Source organism: Squalius cephalus, assembly GCF_949319135.1.
Source record: "Squalius cephalus genome assembly, chromosome: 21".
Lineage (NCBI taxonomy): Eukaryota > Metazoa > Chordata > Actinopteri > Cypriniformes > Leuciscidae > Squalius > Squalius cephalus.
This window is the reverse complement of record NC_137142.1, coordinates 2,945,567-2,971,994: the sequence shown is the minus strand read 5'-3', so window position 1 is coordinate 2,971,994 and position 26,428 is coordinate 2,945,567. Positions and strand designations below refer to the sequence as shown.

Genomic DNA, 26,428 nt, shown 5'->3' with positions numbered 1-26,428 from the left:
CGCAATTTTTCTGTGCGTGAGAAAATGGATGTGTGGCGTGAGAGAGAGCGTGTGAAGTGTTAATTGCGTGTGTCTCACGCTCAAAGCGTGAGAGTTGGCAGCCCTGCAAAGTCAAAATAACTCGATATAAAATAACACATAACGCATTGAGCGTGAGACTCACGCAATTGACACTTTTCACACGCTCAATGCGTGAGAGTTGGCCGCCCTGGGAACGTAGAGCTACTGTATAAGTGACGGTAAATCAATGTTATGTGAACGTTATTCATGGTTGTAAAAATAAAACTTAAAAAAAAAAACGTTGTGTGTTTGCTGACCTTGGTGTTGCTCCAACCATAACCCAAACAATTCACAGCCAACATATTAAAAAATACAAGCAATTAAACAATATTTTGCACTGTCATGATTACACTAGCACATTCAGACTGGTGCGGGTGTTATCGCCTTGACCACGGCACCGCCATCAGCGACAACAAAGAGGAAGGACGAATTGCTGAGTCATAATATGATGACGCGCCCGCAACGACACGGTCACGTGTTTCCAGCGCAAGCAAAGTGTGTGCGCGCGCGGACAGGACTGACATAACTCGCGCACTCCGGTCAAATATCAACAGCTCGCAGCTCGAGGCCGCTTCATTCGCGCGTTATAACGTGAGTTACAGTGAAACCTTCCCTTGAGAAAGCGCTTGGAAACAAAAGCGAATCATTTCCTACTTTAAAACGAGTCGTTGAAGGGCCTAGCGCGCGCGCTCGCTCGCATTACAGATCATCGTTTATCAATATCACGAAACGCGTGACGCGGCGGAGGAGAAGTAGTTGCAAGTTGAAGTCCGTAATAATCATAAGCCGGGGTTTGTAGGTTTGTGATATGGGCTTGCTGTCACAAGGCTCACCGCTCAACTGGGAAGAGACCAAGAAACATGCTGACCACGTTAGGAAGCACGGCATCCTTCAGTTCCTCAACATCTACAACAAGGTGAAGGAGCGACAGAAGGATGTGCTGAAATGGGGAGATGAGGTGAGAATGCATGCTTTGCCTTTACAGCCTCACAAATCATGTATTATGACTGCACATGCATGGGAAACACGTGGTTGCGTTGCATTAAATGATGCAATGGAGCAATGGTGATGCTGCATGTGAGCAGGTGCACCTTCAGCTCACTGTGTGTGTTTATTAATGCACTTTTTCTGGACAGTTGATCTTAAAATCCTAATGCTTACAGTCTTGAACTTGGGTTTGTAGAGAAATGCAAAGTTCAGACTTTATATAAGGTGTTAGGTGTGTACTTTATATAAGATGTGTATATTTGCAACAACAACAACAAAAAAAGTCTGGCAGAATGTGCTTATTGTGTTGATGTTGTGTTACCCAAACATGTGCTGTTATTGAGCTGGATATGGTGAGGTTAGAGACTGGTTTGCTGGTATGGGTTGGTTACGGGTGAGTTAAAGGGTTAGGCAAGGTCAACAGTGTAATTACACGGTCCAACAAGTGTCCAGCTGACCTTTGACCTCCTCCAGTGATGTTTAAAAGTACTCCCAGGATGAAGTCCCCCTGTAGTCAATCATTTTATCCTTTAAAACTCATCTTTGATCACCAAAATGACACATTTAAAAATTTTTAATGCCTTAAAATATCTTGACTGTAACTCGACACCCTTGCCTCATTTAGTATGCGCGGTTCTATGAATATGCAAATGAGTCCCGCCTCCACTCACTCACTCAGCTCAGAGATCCACTGGTTGATGATCACACGTTGATCTGATTGGTTACAAGGTAGTTTGTGACGTCAGAAACACCAGCGATTTCAAAGCGAGTTTTTTGGTTCACTGCAGTTTTAAGGAGAAAATACTCAGCAATGCTGTCGACTTATGAATTTACACATGGTTTGTCTTAAAGCGTATTAAAAACACCACATAAACAACATTAAAAGCTGGATCTTCACCACAGGGCGACTTTAAACCACGTTAAGAGATTGTGCTGAAGATCCAGGCTACTTTAAAGAAGCTCGAACACAATATCTTTTAGTTTGATTTCATATTCTCCCATGTTAGCCTATTTCATAGATCCGGTTATTATCAAACTGTGGGAGATTGAGAGTGGCGTGTCCAAACTGTCCACTGGTATCTGAGTAATGTGTGTGTAAAGCAGCTCAGGCATGTGAAGATCTGCCCTATTACACAGTGATTTTAGTTCACAGATTTTGTGCAAAGATGTCAATTGCAAAATCCCATTTCTTTTGGTTGGATGCAGTTAGTCATCTATCTTTCAGTAGTCCACTGTTCTTTAAAGAGTACTAAACTAAACATTAGGCGCCTAAAAGTGTTTGCATGTGCAAACTCGCAGTTCATGTAGGATCAACAGGCTAATGTCGATTTCTGAACCTCCTATTGAAATGGCTTTTCATTTCATTACCTTTGACCGGCCAGAAGACGTCAGTGGATTTACGGTAAAACCTGCTGGAATGCTGTTGGTTTAGGTGAATCCTTTGTTCGGCGTTAGTGGATTTACAAGGGAAAATGAATGGGATTGGGGGGGGGGGACGAAGAATGGAACGGCATCCGACTAGGAATGCGTTTTTACTTTCATTATGAATGTAATAAGAAGAAAAACACTGTGCTTTATCATTGTTGGTTGGGTTTGCAAGGCAAATGCGCTCGCACATAATATGCGTATAATACCTCAGCCAAAGCAGGAACTATTTGTACTTGTGGTCAATATTTTTGCAACATTAGTAATGTGATAAACCGCATGATAATAAGTCTAACTCATCCCGCAGGTGGAGTACATGTTGGTGGAAATGGATGACAAACATGAAAAAGCCCGTCTGGTTCTGAACGGGAAGGAGGTTTTGGAAATCCTTCAGGAAAAGGGTGAAAAGATCAACCCCAAGTGAGTAACTGAGTGTGTCACAAAAATATTCTGAACATGTTGGTGTGATGACCCGAAAACAAAGTTATTTTATTTTTAGGGATGCACCGATATGAAAATTTTGGCCGATAACCGATAATTCTTTATATTTGGAAGCCAATAACCGATATATCGGCCAATAAATCTAAATCCAAAATTGTGTATAATGTTTTGAGACTACAAAAACAAAAGTCTCCATTAAAAGCCATGTCCCAAACACACAATTATAATGTTCGATGATAATGCCGATTTGCGCTGCACATGTTGCACTGAATATTATTTTCCTTTCTGAAGTGATTCCAATCATATTTCAAGCAATTCAAAGCCATCATGTTGAACAGTGCACATCTGAAGAGTCTCAGCTGAAGGAAATAATACATTATTTATTAGCTTTAATATATCGATCCAAATCTTCTTATCGGGCTGATAACGATAACATTAAAAATGATCATATATTATCGGTTGATCCCGATATGGTGGCCGATATATCATGAATCACTAATTATTTTGTTCACATACTCAGAGGTTTGTTTCAGGCTCCTCACAATCATGACTTCAATAATAGCAGGTTTATCTGCAACTGTGTAAAGCCGGGATAAAAAGGGTTTGTCCCCATTGTTGATTTATTTGATTTATTAGCTGGTTTGTCCTTTTGTACTCTTTAACTGTAAAGACTTGCAGCCAATCCCTCTTTTATTCATGTGTTTAACTGGTCAACAAGATCGATAGTATCTTTTGTGCGTACTGTTCCTCTCCCTTTGATTAGACTTGCCCTAATCGTGCTATTTAAAGGCTCCTAATGTTTTTTTCAGAGTCTCCTACAACAGGTTTAAACGCATCCACGGTCAAAAAACACTTTATTTAACTCATAATCTCCACGTCAGCATCAGCTCTTTTCTCTCAGTGTCTGAAACGCTTCGATCGAAGATTCAGTCTCTCTAAGCCCCGCCTCTCTGAGAGCTGCTCTGCTCTGATTGGTCAGAAGCAAACGCTCATTATCATATCTGAATCTCAGCTCTTGATCACAGTGATACGAACAGTAACGATGGCGTGGGTTTTACCGTATCAATCTCATCAAAGTGTGAACAACACGAACCAAACTCTTCCAGTCTCAGATAAACTACAGTGTTTGAGGGCGGAGCTAAGAGACGCTGATCAGCCAATCAAGACCAGAGGCTGGCATTATGCAAATTAGTTACAAACGTACGCAGGTTCATCAGGAAGTGAGACTGAATCTCTGACGACTCGTTTCAGTTCAGAATCGATTCTATCTTTTAGGAGACAAAAACTCATTTTATGTGAACTTTGACCTTTGAAACTTTACAAATCTTTTACATTCACAAACAGCTCTATTACACACTACATGAAAGAAAATATGTTTAAAAATGTATAATAGGGACACTTAAATCTTTCTTTTGTTTAAATTACAAGTTAGTTTGGACAGAATACTATGGAAGCTTGTTTCCGCCACAGAATAAAACATTTTAAAAGATAATTGCGACTTTTTATCTCACAATTGCGAGTTTACATCTCCCAATTCTGACTTTATTTCTCAGAATTGCGTGATATAAAGTCAAAATTGCGTGAAATAAAGTCGCAATTGCGTCTTATAAAGTCAGAATTACGAGATATAAAGTAAGAATTGCGAGATATACTGTAAAGTCAGAATTGCGTGAAATAAAGTCAGAATTGCGAGATATAAAGTCAGAATTGTGTGTTATAGTCAGAATTGCGTGAAATAGTCGCAATTGCGTGTTATAAAGTCAGAATTGTGTGTTATGAAGTCAGAATTGCGTGAAATAGTCGCAATTGCGTGTTATAAAGTCAGAATTGCGAGATATAAAGTCAGAATTGCGTGAAATAAAGTCAGAATTGCGTGAAATAGTCGCAATTGCGTGTTATAAAGTCAGAATTGCGTGAAATAGTCGCAATTGCGTGTTATAAAGTCAGAATTGCGTGAAATAGTCGCAATTGCGTGTTATAAAGTCAGAATTGCGTGAAATAGTCGCAATTGCGTGTTATAAAGTCAGAATTGCGTGTTATAAAGTCAGAATTGCGTGAAATAGTCGCAATTGCGTGTTATAAAGTCAGAATTGTGTGTTATAGTCAGAATTGCGTGAAATAGTCGTAATTGCGTGTTATAAAGTCAGAATTGCGAGATATAAAGTCAGAATTGCGTGAAATAAAGTCAGAATTGCGTGAAATAAAGTCAGAATTGCGTGAAATAAAGTCAGAATTGCGAGATATAAAGTCAGAATTGCGTGAAATAAAGTCAGAATTGCGTGAAATAAAGTCAGAATTGCGTGAAATAAAGTCAGAATTGCGTGAAATAAAGTCAGAATTGCGTGAAATAAAGTCAGAATTGCGAGATATAAAGTCAGAATTGTGTGTTATAGTCAGAATTGCGTGAAATAGTCGCAATTGCGTGTTATAAAGTCAGAATTGCGTGTTATAAAGTCAGAATAGCGTGAAATAGTCGCAATTGCGTGTTATAAAGTCAGAATTGCGTGAAATAGTCGCAATTGCGTGTTATAAATTCAGAATTGCGAGATATAAAGTTAGAATTGCGTGTTATAAAGTCGCAATTACGAGAAAAAAAGTCAGAATTCTGACTTTATAAGACGCAATTGCGACTTTATTTCACGCAATTCTGACTATACATTTTGCAATTCTGAGAAATAAAGTCAGAATTGGGAGATGTAAACTCGCAATTGTGAGATAAAAAGTCGCAATTATCTTTTAAAATGTTTTATTCAGTGGCGGAAACAAGCTTCCACAGGATACGCATTGTTTGAAGTTTGATCAGTTGTATAGGAGTGAGGAATGTGACCTTTATGATGTTGTCCTGATGTTGTGTATCTGTAGCTCAGGGCAATATCAGCACACACTGGGAAACGAGAGAGTGGCATTCCTCATTACTGCCTCTCTACTGCACACACTGAAGAGTGTCACAGCACTTTACACTTCACATCGCTGATCCCGTTCACAACGCTCGCTTCAGCCGTACACTCACATAGTCCACCGTGTGGAAAAACACTGATGGAGTCCAGTCGGAAAAATGAAATTTACTGTGGAATTCTGGATGAATAAATCAAACTTAGGGTTGTATAATTATTCAGATCATGATATATGGACTAGTGTCTGTGAGTGTTAAAGCTCAAAAATATTATATAACACACATATTTACACACAGAAACTCTCACGGCAACCCGTCGTACGGTTTAACTTGACGTGTCTGACAAACAATACAAGGAATTGTTTAATTTCCTTTTGATTACATTTTGAAAGGTTTATTAAATTGCTTATGTTTTATTCCATTGATTACCACCGTTTTTGATAGTGAATTTGCATTAGGCTAAATTATAAATCCAGAAAAAAAAAAAAAACTGAATTTCTGAAAAAAAAAAAAAAATTAATTTATTAAGCTAAAGTTTAAAGAATTCAATTGATTCTTTATGATTATTAAAATGTAATCAAACCATTAAAATGCATTCCATAACATTTAAAATGGAAAACATTTTAACACTTCTAAAACAGAACTAATAGATTGTTGTTAAATTGAATGAGTTTCATTAATTGTTTAGACATGCTTTTTGATTACTAACATTAATTTAACCATCCAGAATTGTTTTGTGTGTGGAAATTTCCGCATTTTTTAATTTCCAAACTTTAGAATCCAAACTCTAATAATTGTGTAATGTATGATGTCAGATATTTGAGTGACGTTCAATATTTTAGGTTTCTCTTCTTGCTTTATTGTAATGTTATGAGCCTCAATGCCCATTGGCCACAGCACTCTCTTTACATCATTATTGGCCATTGTCTGTTGTGTTGACCATTACTTTACATTACTAGATCAAGAATGTAATGGAAGTCACTGATACACTAGTGCTCGTTTATCTACCGATGCTTAATGGATTGAATGAAGTGCTTTGCTAGTAATTCACATTTATAAGTTCCTTTTCATGAAGAGACAGAATATTGATCTTGAAGTGCAGGCCGGAGTCGCGCAGATACACGATCGAAGGAAAGGTTTATAAATTCAGTTGATTAGTCATGCTTTTTGATTATTAAAATGTAATCAAACCATTAAAATAGAATCCATAAAATGTAAAGTTTACAGAATTTAGGGGATTGTTGAAGAACAAAATGTCACACTTCATTGGGCCCTAATTATTTTTTTTTATATATATAGATTGTTGATAAATTGTGTAATGAATTGTTTAGACATGCTTTTTGATGACTAACATTTAATTTAACCATTAAAATGAAATATGAAAAATAAATTAATTCAGGAAATTTCTGAATTTTCCAAACATTAGAATCCAAACTCTAATAATTGCGTAATGTATTGTTGTGAACTTAGAATCGAAAGACCAGGAGACTTGGTTGTTTCTTCAGCAGGATTCTTTATTGAGAACACGATCTGTCGGTAGCTGCAGTCACCAAGTCTGAATCTGTGAGATGTTCTCTTACAGTTTATTTACAGTACCAGTCAAAAGTTTGGAAACATTACTATTTTGAATGTTTTTGAAAGAAGTCTCTTATGCTCATCAAGCCTGCAGTTAAAAAAACAAACAAAAAAAACAGTAATATTATGGAATATTATTACAATTTAAAATAATGGTTCTCTTTTTTAATATATTTTAAAATGTAATTTATTTTTGTGATGCAAAGCTGAATTTTCATCAGCAAGTACTCCAGTCTTTGGTGTCTTATGATCCTTCAGAAATCATTCTAATATGATGATTTGATACTCAGTTATTATCAATGATGGAAACAGTTGTGCTGTTTAATATATTTTTTGGAACACTTTTTTCAGGATTCATTGATGAGTAAAACGTTAACAGCATTTATTCATAAAAACAGCATTTATTCAAAATAAAAACATTTCTAACAATATAAATCGTTACCATCACCTTTTATCAATTTAACGCATCCTTGTTGAATTAAAGTACTAATTTCTTAAAAAAAAAATAGTTATTGTTCCCAAACTTTTGAACGGTAGTGTATATTGTTACAAAAGATTTCTATTCTAAATAAATACAGTTCTTTTTAACTTTTTATTCATCAAATAATCCTGAAAAAAGTATCTCAGGTTATAAAAAAAATAATAAGCAGCACAACTGTTTCCAACATTGATCATAAATCAGCATATTAGAATGATTTCTGAAGGATCATAAGACACCAAAGACTGGAGTACTTGCTGATGAAAATTCAGCTTTGCATCACAAAAATAAATTACATTTTAAAGTATATTAAAAAAGAGAACCATTATTTTAAATTGTAATAATATTTAATAATATTACTGTTTTTTTTTTGTTTTTTTTTTTGTTTTTTTTTTTAACTGCAGGCTTGATGAGCATAAGAGACTTCTTTCAAAAACATTAAAAATAGTAATGTTTCCAAACTTTTGACTGGTACTGTACATTTAGGGGCAGGAACCAAAACTTTGTGATGAAACAGGTTTCGGAACCTGTTTGGGACTGAGAGTGCTGCCCACCCTAATTCACTCAGCATATCCATTCAAATGCTGAGACCTGAGAACAGGACTGACAGGACTCTCTTGCTAAAACACAAACTCCAAGAGTTTCAGTAAATCAGGACTGACCAGAGTCTTTTGCTAAAAAACTCTTATAATAATAATTTATACCTAACCTTAACATGCTAAATTCAATGTAAACCTAAATTAAACATTTTAATAAATTTGGAATCCCACAGTATGATATCAGATATTTGAGTGATTTTCAATATTTTAGGTTTCTCTTCGGTCTGTGTTTCGACTGCTTTATTATATGTTATGAGCCTCAATGCCCATTGGCCACCGCGCACTCTTTACATCATTATTGGCCATTGTCTGTTGTGTTGACCATTACTTTACATTACTAGATCAAGAATGCGATGGATGTACTAACACACTCATTTATTTCTCAATGAGCGCTCATGAAATGAATTGCTTTGCTAGTAATTCACATTTATAAGTTATTTTTCATAAAGAGACAGAATATTGATCTTGAAGTGTGTGTGTGTGTGTGTGTGTTCAGCCACCCGACGCTGTGGAGGCCGGAGTACGGCAGCTACATGATCGAAGGCACGCCGGGACAGCCGTACGGGGGCACGATGTCGGAGTTCAACACCGTCGAGGACAACATGGGGAAGCGGAGGAGAGAGGCGTCGTCTGTGCTCGATCTGAACCAGACTCTCCTCACAGTCACCGCGTTCCCCAGGTGCGAAACATTATCCCTATTAGAGCTGCACGACTCTGGATAAACTGAGATTCAGGATTTCTTTTTTAAATTGAGATCATGATTCTCCCATGATTCTGAATAGACAATGAAGCAAAATAACATGTACTTTACTAGAGGTTCTGACTACATGTTTATTGCCGTAGTCCATTTAAAAATATATTTAATTCTTTTGAATGAATTTTCAAAAACAAGATTGGTTTGAGTGAATGATTCAGTGACTCGCTCATAAAGACATGTGCTGCGTCTCAGTCCGCCGACTTACACTACGCCCTAAAAGTGTGTCGTCTTCTTGTGAAGAAAGTTAGATACTTTTGAGTGAGTAGCAGAAGAGTAGACGAGCTTTGGGAGAAACTCACGCCATACAATTGCGTCTTTTAACGGTTGCTCTCTGTCACAGTAAACTGACCTGTCAATCATCCTGTCACAGCAAAATGACCTGTCAATCATCCTGTCGCAGTAAACTGACCTGTCAATCATCCTGTCACAGTAAACTGACCTGTCAATCATCTTGTCAAAGATAAAATCCTCCACATTTAACTTCCTACGGTATCGGAGAGAAATGCAGAATCTCGTTGATCTGCAGTCGCGGGTCTTTCATGCGGAGACTCTCCTCATATTTATGCATAACGATGCATTTAAAAGTTCATGGCCAAACGGATCTTTGTAAAAGTCCACATTGTTATTGCAGATGACATATAACGCGGATAACATTAAAAAAATATTTTTATCAGGTTAAACTTTGATTTTGTAAACAACAATAACGTGAATCTCTGAAGACGATGATGTCGTGCACATGCGTATTACGTGTTCAGTCTACAGTGTTTCATCGCCATCTACTGGCCTGGCAGCAGAATACAGCGTTTTTAGTCGTTTTCGCGGATCCGTGTGAATGGGGATCGTTTTGATGATGATGATGTCTGTATGAGGAAAACTCAAAGGAAAAACGTATCCGTTTTAAGCGCATCGTTGTCGTGTAAACGTACCCTTATTTGACAATGAAAACATTTCTGTAGAGTTTAATTGTGAACAAACAAGTTTACGTGTTTACATTCATTCTCAAGGTCAAATAAATATTTGGAAAGCATAAATATTGATATTGTATGATATGGAAAAAAATTTGATAATATTTTTGGCCATATCATATTTGGCCATAACCCCTGTCCTTATGTCTTAAATTCACTTTTCATAATTTTAAGGCCGTACATATGCTAACATTTCTCAAATAGTGTAATAAATGTCTTAATTTCAGTTTGAATGGGTCTTAAATTAAGGAAAGACGAGGTGTATTCACCCTGCTGAGCGGGATGTGATAAAGCCTGGAGTGGAGCGAAAGCACGTTCCTCTCTGCACTCGTTCTGTAATCACTCCGCTCCGACTCCACTCCGGGTTTTCCATTCCCGCTCACGGGAAAAACTGCTGTAGGCTATTCACTCCATTTTAAAAGTTATTTGTTTATTTTTTTATATCATGAACGTCTGAATTTATAATACTATATGTAACGGTCTGGAAAGTATTCTACACGTTTAATAAATATAATTACACAAAAATGTCCAAATGTAGTGAACGTGCCTATAGAGAGAAATGCACATTTTATGCGGATTACATAAGAGAGTAGTCTGTTTCTATTCGTTTTGAATTGTTTTGCTTAAAAGTAGACATTTCAAGCTTTATATATATATAATGCCTGTGAAGTAGCCTATACGCTGAGTTTCGGTTCATTTATGAGATGCGCTCCAGTTCACTTGCAATGCAATATCGCGCCGGCACCTCCATGTCCTGATTATATTGTCTGCTATATTTGCTTCTCATTTATGAAATCTAGGCAATTGGTTGATGAAACATCGATTAAAATTAAGGTACAATTTATACAAAACTTCACTGTGAAGAAAGGCTTTATATAAAACAAAACTTAATGAAGTGGTCAAAATCATGTCTTACCCACTCCATATGTCTCCCGATATATTGCGCATCTAATGATCCTATCTTACTCGTGCCCAGGGCCGTACCCACCGTTGAGGTCCCAGAGGTCAGGACCTCGGTCATTTTTCGTGCAGATAATGAAGAGCAGCAAAACACCCCTTACGGCATTGGTCCTGGCTTTTATTCACACAGGGCGCGTTCCAGGACTGATCCCAGCAATGTTACCAGATCCCCATCCCGGCACCAATCCTGGCATCGATCCCAGGACGTGTTTGCGTTCACACAGAAGGCACTCTAGCAATTTTACGGCAATGTCCCGGGATCAACGCGCTGTGTGAAAGGGGCTTATTAGAAATGCAGTTCAAAATGGCCTTTCTTTAAATGCAAATGTTCTTTGAGTATTTCATTTGTGAAGGTAAAGCATGTACTCACTACACTCCTAATTACAAGAAGAAACTGCTCTTAAACTAGGTGTGTGACCGGCTGTGGAATGGGGTTTGGCCGAGGAGAAATTGAGATTTTTTATTTTTTTTGCTTTAACCCTGTGTGTGTGTGTCTACCTCGATATCTTTCTGAAGCGGTGTAACTGGTCACACTGCCCACTCCTAGTCTCTGGATGGCGTGTTTATTTCTCCTAGATAAATGGACTGTTTAGTGTTCACCCACATAATTAACAACACGACTGTTTTGGGCTGCACCAGTTCTCATATAAATGACAGTGTTTGATTAAGGCCCTGCCACATAGTTCTTCCAGTTATAAGGAGATCTTCTTATTCAGTATGTATGTATTAGGGCTGGGTATCAACTAGGATGTTCGCAAGCTCTCAATTTGATTTGATTTTCGATTTCGATTCTAAATTCGATTTTTTTGATTCCGATTCGACTCAATGAATATAGATTTAATACAAATCCTATATTTTATAAAGAACAGTGAACATAAGTTTACAAGTGGTTAATTAATAAAAAGAAATTAAGAGCCACAAACCTGTATATTAAACTCTTTTTATTTTATTTTAGGTACACTTGGGTACATTAAAACAGAACCCAACTCTATATTTCAAATGCGATGAATAGACAGGATTTTAGGATTTTGATGCAAGATGAAAAATTGATGCTGGAAATTGGACGAGCCAGAACCGATGCCTTGATCAAACACAATCAGGTTATTTTATGTTTAAGATAAAACACACATAATCTCACAGCATTAGCTGTAACATGGGGGCTGAACAGTGTAGGAAAAAAAATAATACTGGCTTTTGGGTGATAGATAAATAAATATGGAAAGAAATCGATTTGTGCCCTTTGAAAATCGATTTTGAATCGACCACATAAAAAAAAAAAACAAAAAAAAAAACGATTAATCGAAAAATCTATTTGTTTTTGCCCAGCCCTCGTATATATGTACCGGTATGTATATAATGTATAAACTGCTTTTCAAAAAGTTTGGGATCGATAACACTACAAAACAAATGGTAATATTGTGAAATGTTATTACATTTATGATTATCAATGTTGAAAACAGTTTCAACAGTACATTTTTGTAAGGATTCTATGATTAATAGAAAGTTCTATGAACATAATGATGTTAATTGAACTTTCTATTAATCATAGAATCCTGACAAAAAAAAAATTTTAACATGGGGATAATTTATTTATTATCTTTTGTAAATTATAAATGTCTTTACTGTCACCTTTAATGCATCATTGCTGAATGAAAGTATTCATTTCTCTAAAAAAAATCTCACTGACCCCAAACTTTTGAACGGTAGTGTTTAATGTTACAAAAGCTTTCTATTTCAGATAAATGCTGTTCTTTTAAACTTTCTATTCATCAACATTGATAATAATAATTAATGGGTTTTTTTAGCATTAAAACATCATATTAGACTGATTTCTGAAGGATCATGTGACACTGAAGACTGGAGTAATGATGCTGAAAATTCAGCTTTGATCACAGGAATAAATTACACTTTACTGTATATTCTCATAGAAAACAGCTGTTATAAATCATAATTATATTTCACAATATTTCTGTTTTTTTAAAAACATTTAAATATTTAAAAAAATATTATTGAATAAGTGCAGCCTTGGTGAGCAGAAGAGACTTATTTTAAAAAGATTAAAAATCTTACCGACCCCAAACTTTTGAACGGCAGTGTGTGTACGGCTTGTGGCAAAAAAATAAAAATGATGAAACTCGATTTGCTTCCAAGCTAAACTCTGTTTGAAGGAGTTGGGTGTGCCTCGTCTGTGTAGATAATATTCGCCCTTTGACCCCACAGGCTTTATTAACCCTGATAAAAGATGCAGACAGATATGCCTTTCCATGCTTTTAAAGGGCTGGTGTAATGCTCTTTTCACAAGATGTAAAATAAGTCTCTGATGTCCCCAGAGTGTGTGTGTGACGTTTTAGCTCAAAATACCCCACAGATATTTTTATATAGCATGTTAAAGTTGTCACTTTTTGAGGGTGAGCAAAAACGCACAGTTTTTGTGTCTGTCCCTTTAAATGCAAATGAGCTGCTGCTCCCAGCACAGGGGGAGGAGCTTCAAGAGCTTGTGTGTGTGTGTGTTAGCAGCTCCGATTAACACACACACACACACATGCGCACGCACGCACTGAACATTTCAAAAACTTTTAGCCTTTTATGTTCAAACCGGAGTCAGACAATGATGGAGAGACTCAAGAAGTGACAACATGTAGAAGCAACAGGACATTTCTGAATGGTTAGTTGATGAATTTATGTAGCTTATAGTTATCTTCTAGTCATTGATTAGCATATTCTGTCATGATAATCTATAAATCGTGTTCAGGGGGCGGGGTTTATGTAAATTTTAGGGTGTGTGATGTCACTAACCCGGGAGGAATGTTGTGTAGTCTCTACCAGCCGTTTGTTGTAGTCCTTTGAACTTTGAGCGTTGTAACTTTGCAGATGTTGTTTATGATCAAACAGCAGCAGTACACACTAACTAAAGTTAGAAAAGTCAAATCATAATCAACCACCCCTTTAAATCACGTGTAGAGTTGCAATGTACGATGCTAATCTATATATTGTGTGTGTGTGTTTTGCAGGTTAGGCTGCCCAGGCTTCACACTGCCAGAACACAAACCCACACCTGTTGAAAAAGGGGTGTCGAAATCTCTCTTCTTCCCCGACGAGGCCATCAACACACACCCCAGATTCAGGTGAGAGATCATGTGACCCAGGCCAATAACAGCTATCGGTTTCGTGTCCTAAAGAGACGGTGTGAGTTGACCTTGCAGCTGAGTGTGTTTGAAGTGTCATCTGATGCAGAACAATGTGAAGTTGTTTGTGTAAGCTAGAGCTCTGAGGCATTTCAGGGGGGTTATGGGAAACCGGTTCAGCAGACAATGATCTTTCACATACCAGTGGCCGAGAGCCTCAGACACGCTGTTCATCTGATCTCTCTAAAAGAATTGGTGCTTCCATTTATGTTTGCTCATATTTACCCCTCATACTTCTCTCGCACTGGTAAAAAAAAAAAAAAAATTGTCCAGAAAGCTTATTTTATTTCATTTTGATAATATTTTTTTCTATTTTTTTTAATGCAATTTTTTGGAGATATATATATATATATATATATATATATATATATATATATATATATATATATATATTTTATTTTATTTTTTACCTTCAAATTACTAGATTTGATCAATAAATAATAAATAAATAATAATTTAAGCACATTCCTCACTTTCTTTCAACTTATATTCAAAATAACTCAATCTCATGCACAACTCATAAAATTAAAATGCTTTTAATTCAGCTCAAAATATCTTCCATTGTATGTCTTTGCAGACCTCTTGTGGAAAATAATAATATAAGATGATATTTCATGACTCTAGATGGCCTTATAGCTCTATATTGGCTGTTCCTCTGGGTCCTAAAGTCAGTTCTCTTCAGTATGCATTCAGATACACATGTAGACATTTATAAAAAAAAATTTTTTTTTTTTGGTAAAGTTTTAGCATTTTAATTTAGAATTTTGAGCATTTTTAGTTTTTTTCTAAGTGTCCTGAAGCATTCCTCACATAACATTCATTCCTAAGGGGGTCAAAATGACCCGAGACAGAAGGATTTGTTACTTTTTTAAATTTCAACCACAAAACTCCTCGAATCCATACATTTTTTGTGTGTATTCGTGGTTCAAGTGTGACAAAAGTCCTAGGATCTTGGACCCCTCTGATGAACACTCAATTTAAAAAAAAAAAAATTCGGGGCAAAATGACCCGAGGGAAGGATGTGGTTACAGTGAGTTGAAGATTTCAGCCAGCCACTGACTCTAAGCACATAACTCATCCTGCACTGTGTAACTATGTAATGTTTCTAAATATTGGATGCGGCTGAATGAGGTGTGGATGCTTTGACTAATGCATCAGTGTGTGTTACAGCACTCTGACCAGAAACATACGCCACCGGAGGGGCGAGAAGGTGGCGATTAACGTACCAAGTAAGTCTTTTGATTTGTTTTGTTTTTTGTAAATGATAGAAATTAAGAGTTGTTTCTGTAAGTCAGCAAAATCGTAATGTTTCCAAAGCAGGATTTTTGGACCAATGAGATTTCACAGTGGGCGGAGCTACCCAGTGATGACATAAATGACACACAGAAGGCCCCTGTTCACATTGCATCAATTTAGTATAAAGATTCCTGTGAAAGAGGGCGCTTTTATCTAGGGATGCACCGATATGATAATTTTGTCCAATAACTCTTTATATTTGAGCAGATAACCGATATATTGGCAGATAAATCCAAATCCAATTTGTTTTATAATTTTTGAAGGCCTGATTACAAAAAGAAAAGTCTCACAATTAAAAGTTATGTCCCAAGCACACAATTATAATGATGTTCTCATGATAATGTTATGTGGCCGATATGACAGACTTGTTGCACTGAACCGTATTTTCCTTTTTGATTCCAATCATATTTCAAGCAATTCAAAACCATCAAGTGCGCATCTGAAGTGTCTCAGCTGAAGGAAATAATACATTATTTATCAGTTTTAATAATATATCGACCAAATTTTCTTATCGGCCCGATAACGATGACATTTAAAAATGACCAAATATTGTCTGATACCGATACGGTGGCCGATATATCGGCATCCCTACTTTTTATCTTGCAAGCTTGGGAGAACATTCTGCAAAAAGTCAAATTTGTTTAGTTTCAGAAGCTAAAGATGTGTTTCCCCTGAACAAAAATTATATAATTTTTTTATATTTTTGTGCTAGTGGGTGTAGGACACTAGTTCACATAGTTAATTTATGCAAGTGAAGATAGCAAGGTGTCTGAATAAATGTTGCATGTTTTCTTTCGCATTTGGAACGGCTCATCTTTTGACTTCCGTGTCCTTCTCAGTTTTCAAAGATAAAAACACCCCGTCTCCGTTTGTGGAGACGTTCGCGGAGGACGATGGAGAAGCGGCCCGGGGAGCCCTGCCCGATCACATCTACATGGACGCCATGGGCTTCGGCATGGGCAACTGTTGCCTGCAGGTGAAGTCACGTTCTCTCTCATCGACTTGCATTGGGAATATTGGGGTCATGTGACTGACATCGGATCGATGTTACAGGTGACCTTCCAGGCTTGCAGCATCAGGGAGGCGCGCTACCTCTACGACCAACTGGCCGTTTTCTGTCCAATAGTGGTAAGAGAACACGGGTTCGAGGAATGCAAAGTCTCAGAGCTGTCCATGTTATATATTTCAACTGAGCGACAAAGGCAAAAAGTAAATAAAGCGCAACAAGAACCGCAATTACAAACCAAGTCAGGTTACACTCGTTACAGTGTAATTATACATTTAAGTACTGAGTAATATTAAGCAGCTACTAGGGCTGTGCCGGTAAACTTAAAGCGCCACTGCGGTGGCTGAGTAGCACCAGCGGTGGTCCGGCAAAACAATTTATTTTGTATGTGAATACTGTTTTACATTAATATTATGACACGAGTGAAGCACAAAGCTTTGTTTACAAAAGAAATTATAGGTTAGCAAATAAATGTTACATCGCAGCCGTGGAAAAGTTTGGATTCATGACGAATGAGAGAGTTGTGCGTGAGCCCATAAATTTAAAGGATAATTCCGGTATTTAACACTTTGAGTCTATTTGTAGTTTGTTTTGGATGAACTAGAGTGGTGGACAAAGAAATTGACAATGGTTCCTGTCTCGACTTTTTGACTATTTTAGAATTGCCCATGACCGCTTTAGAGTGGCAGTCTATGGCCATGCACAAACATGTCCTTAAAACAACCCTTAACGTTCGTTTTCAAAACTGTGCAACTCACCGAGTGGTTAGTGGTGTTTCGCTGATGATTAAAAACAAATATATCGGCGCAATGTATGATTTCAATCCATTTATTTTTCTATAGTGGAACTATTTTTTCAGATACCTCACAAGATACCGTATTCAGATACCGCCTTCTGAGAGACAGAGAACCGAGCGAAAAGACCTAAAAGACTACAACCAAATGTAAACAGCCCCCTTTCCGTTTCCGGTAGCGCAGTAATATCAACGAGCAATGAGTCCTCCAACGGAAATCAATGGGATTTTACAAAATAGCAAATAAAGCACAACAGAAACTGTATTTCGCTACGCTACTTGTTTTGGAACATCAACGAACACCACTAACCACTCGGTGAGTTGCACAGTTTTGAAAACGAACGTTAAGGGTTGTTTTAAGGACATGTTTGTGCATGGCCATAGACTCCCATTCTAAAGCGGTCATGGGCAATTCTAAAATAGTCAAAAAGTCGAGACAGGAACCATTGTCAATTTCTTTGTCCACCACTCTTGTTCATCCAAAACAAACTACAAAATAGACTCAAAGTGTTAAATACCGGAATTATCCTTTAAGCTTTGTCCGCTTTGAATTCTGGTTTGCGATCTGGTCATCCGATTATCAGCGAATTTAACAATATTCCATTAGTTATTCCATATAGAAAGCTTGAATTGTCTACTTTTAAACAAAACAATTCAAAACGAAAATAAACCGACTAGCATATGCTTATGAATTCCGTATGAAGTGTGCATTTCTCACGCGCGTTCACTGCGAAGATGACGGGTCAGCATCGTCAACTTCATCTTTGCAGCCGACACTGACACAGAAAACACTAGTTTATTAATAAACAATTCAAATGTCTCCTTGCTATATTTGACACATTCATTATCATTACTTTTGCCGGTTCTTTTTGTCGTATTCTTTCCTGTGGTAAAGTAGAAAAAACGCTTTACGACAGATAGCCTACATTTTTACTTGTATGTCAAATTCCCAAGACATATGGTAATTGGTAAGGTGCGTCAAGTTTATTTGTAGAGCGCGTTTCACACGCGCGGGTGATTTTAGTTTGGCTTTCTCTGGCAGCGCAATATCAAACATAACCTAAATGCCTTGCCCTTGTGGAAGATAAAATTGGCTCTTCATACCTTTTACATCAAGTAGAAAACATGAAGATATCAGGAAAGAGATCGATGGTCTCTTTCCTGCTCGTGTCTCACATCCCTCTCAAAGAGCAGAGCGGTAGGCTATATCACGTGTCTTTGTGTGGAAATATTAAACGAAAGGTTTTTTTTTTTTAAATAGATTCAACTTTATTATATTATGTAAGTAACCAGTATTTACTGATATTTATTTCAATGCTTTACAGGCTTTAGTTTGTTGTTTCTTTGTTTTTTTTTATTTCAAAACAACCCCCCAACCACCGCACCACCACCGGTAGTTGGTCCATTACCACCGCGGTGGTGGAAGACTGCCACCGTCACAGCCCTAGCAGCTACATGTATTTATTATAGGTTAGGGTAGGATTAGGGTTTAGTTGAGGGTTAATTGCATGTATTTATGCATAATTTACTGTTAATACTATGATAATTTCATGTAACATATGTAACAAGGACACTGTAAAATAAAGTGTTACCCAAGTCATGTTGAAAATAAAACGGGCAGACTGTCTCTGATGGAAGTGATGTGAATGAATCATATCGAACGAATCATGTGAAACACAAGCTAGCAGAGAAACGCACACTTTAGATTAGGTGTCTTTAACTACTATGTACTTACATACAAAACTACCTAACTTTTTTTAATGTTTGTTGGGATTGGGTGGGTTAAGGGGTCAGCAGTGTAATTATAGATGCAATTACAGAAATTAATTATAGCTGTAATTACATTTAGGGGTTTTTTTGTGTAAAAACATTTTTTGTGTTCACAGTGTAAAAACACAATAAGTGCATTGTATCAAGTGATTAATTTAAATTAGGGCTGTCAAGTGATTACAATTTTTAAGTGCTAATTAAAAAAAAGTGCTAATTAATCGCACATCAATTTTCGCTGAGAAATTACCCCCCCTCCCAAAAAATGATAATTTAAAGTCATTATTGTGTTACATGTGAAAAGCATTAAAGAGACAATACAAAAGGTAGCGGTAACACTTTATAATAAGATTTCATTAGTTAACATACACTTGTTATGAACTACACTTCTTAATCTTTGATAATGTTCATTTTAACATTTACTAATACATTATTAAAATCAAAGGTTGTATATGTTAACATTAGTTAATGCACTGTGAACTAACATGAACAAACAATGAACAGCAGTATTTTTATTAATTAAAATGATCAAGATTTATAAATACTGTAACAAATGTATTGCTCATGGTTAGTTCATGTTAACAAATGAAACGTTATTGTAAAGTGTTACCAAAGTAGCTTTAGAAAGAAATATTCTGTTTCAACATAATTTATTACACATAAACTTTAAGGCTATAATGTGGCCTTAATTTATTTTTATTTTTTTCAGAACTGCATCTAAAGTGGGATTTAGGGATATTTACACTGTTTAAAGGAGAACTCCGGTCAATTTTAACATTGAGCTCATTTTTTTGTAAATTTGGAGTGCTGTCAGTACAGAGAACAACGACAAAAATCGGTGTTGCCTACACCGTGTTATCCTCTTTTTAAAATTTGCACCCTGTTGACTTCAATGGGGCAAGTTTTAAACCTGCTTTTAGCCTCTTAACATCCTTGATGTGTCATTACAAGTGCACAGGTCATGTGAGTGATTCCTTCAGAGTCAACACGCGGTGAATCTGACTGCAGTAGATGTGCAAGATATGAATAAAAATGATGTTAATTCAGCCAGCGCTCATACCTGTATTTACATCCTGTTTTCGGCTGAAGCCCACAGTAATCGATTGTCGAGTTCACGCGCATAGGTTTAGTACGTACGATCATGCGCCCGAACTCGACAATCGACTACTGTGGACTTCAACCGAAAACAGGATGTAAATACAGGTATGTGCGCTGGCTGAAATAACATCACTTTTATTCATATATTGCACATCTACTGCAGTCAGATTCACCGTGTTCACTCTGAAGGAATCACTCACATGGCTGGGCACTTGTAATGACACATCAAGGATGTTAAGAGGCTAAAAGCGGGTTTAAAACTTGCCCCATTGAAGTCAACAGGGTGCAGATTTTAAAAAGAGGATTACACGGTGTAGGCAACACCGATTTTTGTCGTTGTTCTCTGTACTGACAGCACTCCAAATTTACAAAAAAATGAGCTCAATGTTAAAATTGACCGGAGTTCTCCTTTAATGCAGCTCAGTGGTGGCATGAATGAAAAATTATACTCTGGCAATCACTATCTTAATGAGTGAGTCATTGAATCATTCATTCACCCGACTCATTCAAACGGTTGATTCGTTCAGGATTCGTTCAGTCTTTATGAGTGAGTCTCTGAATCGATGACTCACTAAATTCGTTATAAACTGCTGTGTGTTGCTCAGAGACACGCAACAGTTCTGGTGTGGCTTTATTTCGAACTATTTTATCAGCCAAAATCTGGCAAAAACTGACAAATATTGTCTAAAAAGTAACAATATTAAATTCTTGTTTATTATATTGTTGTATAAAATTAATATCACATTTGCAATCGTGCTGATATTCAGAACAAAACTGCTCTTGCTGTGTGATATGGCTAAACTAGATCATATAATATAAATATAAGACAAAACCCATACTTGGGCATTTTTGTGCTCTCATAATCATTTCAACTGCATTCTAATAGAATTCATCACTGCATCATGATCATAAACTAAACTTTATGCAATGTTTTATTTATATTATTTATCTATAATTTATTTATATTTAGTACATAGTAGTTGAAGACACTTAATAAAGTGGGACAGCAGAGAAAGTAAAACTTTGCATCACAGAAATTCACCACTGTATTCAAATTCCTGTTTATACTGTTGTTAAATAAAATGTATATAAATATGGGGAGATGGACTTGGAAACTTTCATGCATGATGTTACTGCATGTTGGACTGCTTTTAAAACATAAAAATAACATCCAAGTTGTATTGAATTGAATAGAATTTAATTGTAGTTTTAAAAAAGGATCTTCTAACTTTGACCCTAGTTGACAATTTACCATCTTTACCATTATACATGAAGTAATATATAACCCACCGTCATCATTTTCACAGTCTTGTGTGCTTAGCAGTTTTACAACCTTTTAAGACTCTGCTGTTAATGTTTCCAGAAAGGCAGTGTTCAGCTCTCCGTATTGATGTGTGTTTGTGCAGATGGCTCTCAGTGCCGCCTCTCCGCTCTATCGCGGACTGGTTTCAGACATCGACTGCCGTTGGGGTGTGATCTCTGCATCTGTGGACGACCGGACCCGAGAGGAGAGAGGCCTGGAGGTGAGGACACCTTACACCTGCACACAAACACAACTAATGCTCAAGACTTTGGGCCATATTCATAAAGGAATAGTTTCCTTTTCAAATTGGCCTTTTTCTGGATTTCTTGCACTATGGAGCATATTACCTACTGTTTTTAAAGGGATTATTCACCCAAAAATGAAAATTAACCCATGATTTACTCACCCTCAAGCTATCATAGGTGTATATGACATTCTTCATTCAGACGATTACAATCGGAGTTATATTAAAAAATGTTCTGACTCTTCCAAGATTTATAATGGCAGTGAATGGCTGTTTCTGTTTTGAAGTCCATAAAAGTGCATCTATCCATGATAAAAGTGCATCTATCCATCATAAACGTGCATCCATTCATGATAAAAGTGCATCTATCCATGATAAAAGTGCATCTCAATCATAAAAGTACATCTATCCATGATAAAAGTGCATCTATCCATCATAAAAGTGCATCTATCCATCATAAACGTGCATCCATTCATGATAAAAGTGCATCTATCCATGATAAAAGTGCATCTCAATCATAAAAGTACATCTATCCATGATAAAAGTGCATCTATCCATGATAAAAGTGCATCTATCCATCATAAAAGTGCATCTATCCATCATAAAAGTGCATCTATCCATGATAAAAGTGAATCTGTCCATCATAAAAGTGCATCTATCCATCATAAAAGTGCATCTATCCATGATAAAAGTGCATCTATCCATGATAAAAGTGCATCTATCCATGATAAAAGTGCATCTATCCATCATAAAAGTGCATCTATCCATCATAAAAGTGCATCTATCCATGCGGAGGTTAATAAAGGCCTCCTGAAGCCAGGATGTTTTTCGAATATAACTCTGATTGTATTCGTCTGAAAGAAGAAAGTCATATACACCTAGACTCGAGGGCGAGTAAATCATGGGTAATTTTCATTTTTGGGCGAACTATCCCTTCAAGTTTTTTGGGCTTAATTCCTTCACTAAATTATATAATTTTATAATTACAGACTACATGATGATCCGTAACGCCCTCATCTACAATAGACCACCGCACGTCAGTAATAATTAGAGAGATCCCAGACCTGTGTGAATCATACATGAAACGACTCCGTTAATCATTTAGAAAGAAAACTAATCTCATCCAAATTGTCCCTTTTGAGAATTTACGAAGTGAGAACTTTGTAAGTACAAATGTTAATGTCAAGTGGCAATAAAAGCTGCATGTGTAATAATTAACAAAGCTGTCGGAAGATCTGACGGCTTCTGATGTCAACTGGTTTACAGGCTTAAGTCTTCTGAAATAAACATAGTCAAACTTCACTAATTCTGGGTCACTGAGAACAAAAATGATGCTTAAAATTGTTGATTGGCTCTAGTTTTCAAGATATGCTATTGAGTCCGTGTATATGACCCTTGCCCTGAGAATAGCGGAGGATAAGTGAGTAATAAAGATTGGGATCTCAATGACTAAAATACATCTTTGTCTGGATCTGTGAATAACTCTATGTCTGGGTTTGTACAGTACTTGCTTTTTAGGTCAAACAATGAGTGATGCAATCTGACACTAGTATTGCGTAATATATGATATGAGTTGCATCATGTTATTTCTAATAATCATAGATGATGCAGTCATAACGAAGCTTGCATCACAAACGGAAATGGAGTACATAAATGCTTGCAGACGAGAGATGCTCCATTTCATGAATACAAGAGACTAGACAAGAAGACAGGACTAAGCTATATACATAATAGTTTTTTGCTGTTTGTTTCATATAAATCTGATTTATATTACCCTTTAGCTGATTTTAACGTGCTATTACAAGTGACAAGTACTGTCAACACAATATACATAGACGTGAAATATAAATATCCTAAAATATATTGGAAACAGTAGACAATTAATTGTCATGTTCTTCACATCAAAATACATAATAAATAGCGTGGTTTATCTCTGAAGCAGACGACGACTTAAAAAATTGTAGACCAGTGTTATCAGCCAAGGCAATATCTCAAAATAGACAAATATATCAGCCAGGCCAAGCATTTTTCTCAGTTTCAAATCACTCTGGGTTTTTTTTTTTTTTTTTTTAACTACAGATGATAAAGAGGACGCTCTTCCCATGTTCATCTGTCTTTAGTGTGTAATGTTGCTGGTTGAGTATAAAAAAGGTTTCTGAACTCCTGAAACGCCTCCATTGTAGTCTTGAGTTTCTTCCGGGAACGAACACGCTCACAATATTCCTCATTATAATAATTCATGCGCAGAATAAAGGGGCGGGGCCTGGTTGAGTGAGTTAGTAGTGTGTTAAACTGGCGGTTATGGTAAGGGGCGGGACGTTTCCCAAACACACTCGAAGCACTCGACCAATCACAACACACTGCTCCAGCCGACCAATCAGAGCACAGTGTGCTTTTCAGGAGGAGGGGCTTCATAGAGACAGGAACTAAACAGAGCGTTACTGACAGACTGGGAAGAGAGGAGCCGCAACAATGGAGAATATGAGGAAAATAATCAACATTCAAGCAGGAAAACCTGTTTTAGTAGAGCCTGAAAACAGCATAAAAACTTTGTTAGGGGCGTCTTTGTTAACATTGCGTCTAAAAATGTGTCGTTCCTCCATCTTGACTGAGCTTTCAGCGTTGTTACGGAAAGACTGAAGCTGATTGGTTGGTTCTTGTCTGAAAAGTTGGGATTTTTTCTATCATTCTATAATGCTTGTCGCACATCTACATTTAGAAGGACGAACTTGAGCGCACCCAAAATGTGATGTGAACATAATATGGCCTCTTTAACATGAATTCTCTGTTTCTTTGCAGCCGCTGAAAAACAACAAATTCAAGATCAATAAATCCAGGTATGATTCGATTGACAGCTACCTCTCCTGCTGCGGCGAGAAATACAACGACATCGAGCTGACCATCGATGAGGAGATCAACAAGCAGCTCCTCGATGCAGGTGAACACACACACTGACACCCATCTACACACACACACACACACACTGACACACGTCTACATCGACCTCACTGAAGACTGTACTCACTTCTGTGTCCTGTTGAAGAGAGAAAATGTAGACGGCATCTTTGATTATAATAGGGGCTTTCGCACCGGAGGACCTTTTCATAGTTCCTAGAACTATTGAGTGGAAGTTCCCGGTTATCGGCGTGTTCGCACCGCAGGAACTAGGAACGAGTTTAGTTGTAGGAACTCCTTATGGGGGAAATAAATGAGCTCATACTCCAGAGTCGGGTCTAAACCAGCGCTATAGGATCTACAGTGATGTTAGTGTTCACCGATTGGTCGAACGCACTCGAAACACCAGCAGGCATTTTTAAAAAGCTGTGTAAACTAGGGCTGGGTACCGAGTTCGATACTTTTTAGGTACCGACCGAATTGCCTCGATACTATCGAGTATCGAAAAATGACTTGTTGTTCGGTACCAGATTTCGATACCTAAGGGGTTAACTCGTCAACGTCAGTGCTCAAACAAATACATATGAAATGCACAACGACACACCTAAAGCCGCTCACGCACATACACGCAAACTCTACACCAGGGGTGGGCAAACTACGGCCCGCGGGCCACATACGGCCCGTTAGGCTGTTTAATCCGGCCCGTCGAGTATTTAAAAAATTGTCTTAAGATCGCGTTCATTTTGCCTTTTTCTTGCAATACTTTGCGTTATATATATACATATATATATGGCGTTGCATATATTTGACAATCGGAATATCAGATATTTCATGCCATAGCTAACAAATGTAAAAAAGGAAAAATGACGTAAAAGCAGATCATCATTCATTCAGCGCTGTTGTTGCTGCGGTGTGTCACGTAACAAGCAATGACGCGTCACCATAGAAACCAAACAGACATCGCCTTAAGCGCATAGACTTGTTGCACGTTAATGTTTTTTCCTTTTTTGGAAACTCACAGAGAAAAAAATTTTTGGTAACCGCTTGCACACCTGTTTAGTTTTTCCTTTGATTTGTCTGCTATTTAGTTTCTTTGCTCCTCTGGATTTGTGGATGTATCCTTCCTGACTGATTCCGTTTACCGACCTTTATCGCCCGGCTTTCGACTACGCTCCCCTGCCTGCCATGTACATAACCCGGTTTTGTTCATTAAATGTTCTGATCTGCCTTTGCTTTTTATGTTTTATTTTATTATACCGGTACTTAAAATAAATTTGTATATTCGTTTATTTTTATTTTTTTAATTTTTTTTACAAATGTATGACTTTTGGAAGTGCAAATTGATTGCCATATGCAGTTTTAATAAAGTTGAATTAACGTAACCTTCTGTCATTTTTACTCTTCTAAGTGTAAGTTACACTTGCAGGTGCTTTGTTTCTAATTTACTGTTAGGCCCATTAAATAATAATAAGGATAAACAATATTTAAAAAGTATTGGCTATAATTATCAATTCAAATTCAAAATTAACCTCAAAACATAATGCTAAATGGGGGATATCTAGTATAAAAAATGTATTGTCAGAATGTCGTCTCTCACATTCCCGCAGTCAATTTCGTGCAGACGTTGCCACAAATGAGTTTGCTCAGCCCGATCTTATGAAAGTGCGAATACCACGAATTGTATTTGTAGTGCTTATGATA

At 37.0% G+C, this 26,428-nt stretch overlaps 1 protein-coding gene across 1 annotated transcript in view; it reads left to right on the top strand.

The window, feature by feature from the left end:
- Positions 1–527: 527 nt before the first annotated feature.
- Positions 528–26,428, top strand: part of gclc (glutamate-cysteine ligase, catalytic subunit) — a 40,450-nt gene continuing 14,549 nt past the window's right edge. The window contains exons 1-9 of the mRNA XM_079855509.1: positions 528–1,018; positions 2,780–2,892; positions 8,955–9,137; positions 14,152–14,265; positions 15,496–15,554; positions 16,461–16,597; positions 16,675–16,749; positions 21,692–21,808; positions 24,632–24,770. Of these exons, the coding sequence (XP_079711635.1) occupies positions 869–1,018; positions 2,780–2,892; positions 8,955–9,137; positions 14,152–14,265; positions 15,496–15,554; positions 16,461–16,597; positions 16,675–16,749; positions 21,692–21,808; positions 24,632–24,770 (1,087 nt within the window). The 5' untranslated portion in view covers positions 528–868. The remainder of the gene's footprint in view (positions 1,019–2,779; positions 2,893–8,954; positions 9,138–14,151; positions 14,266–15,495; positions 15,555–16,460; positions 16,598–16,674; positions 16,750–21,691; positions 21,809–24,631; positions 24,771–26,428) is intronic.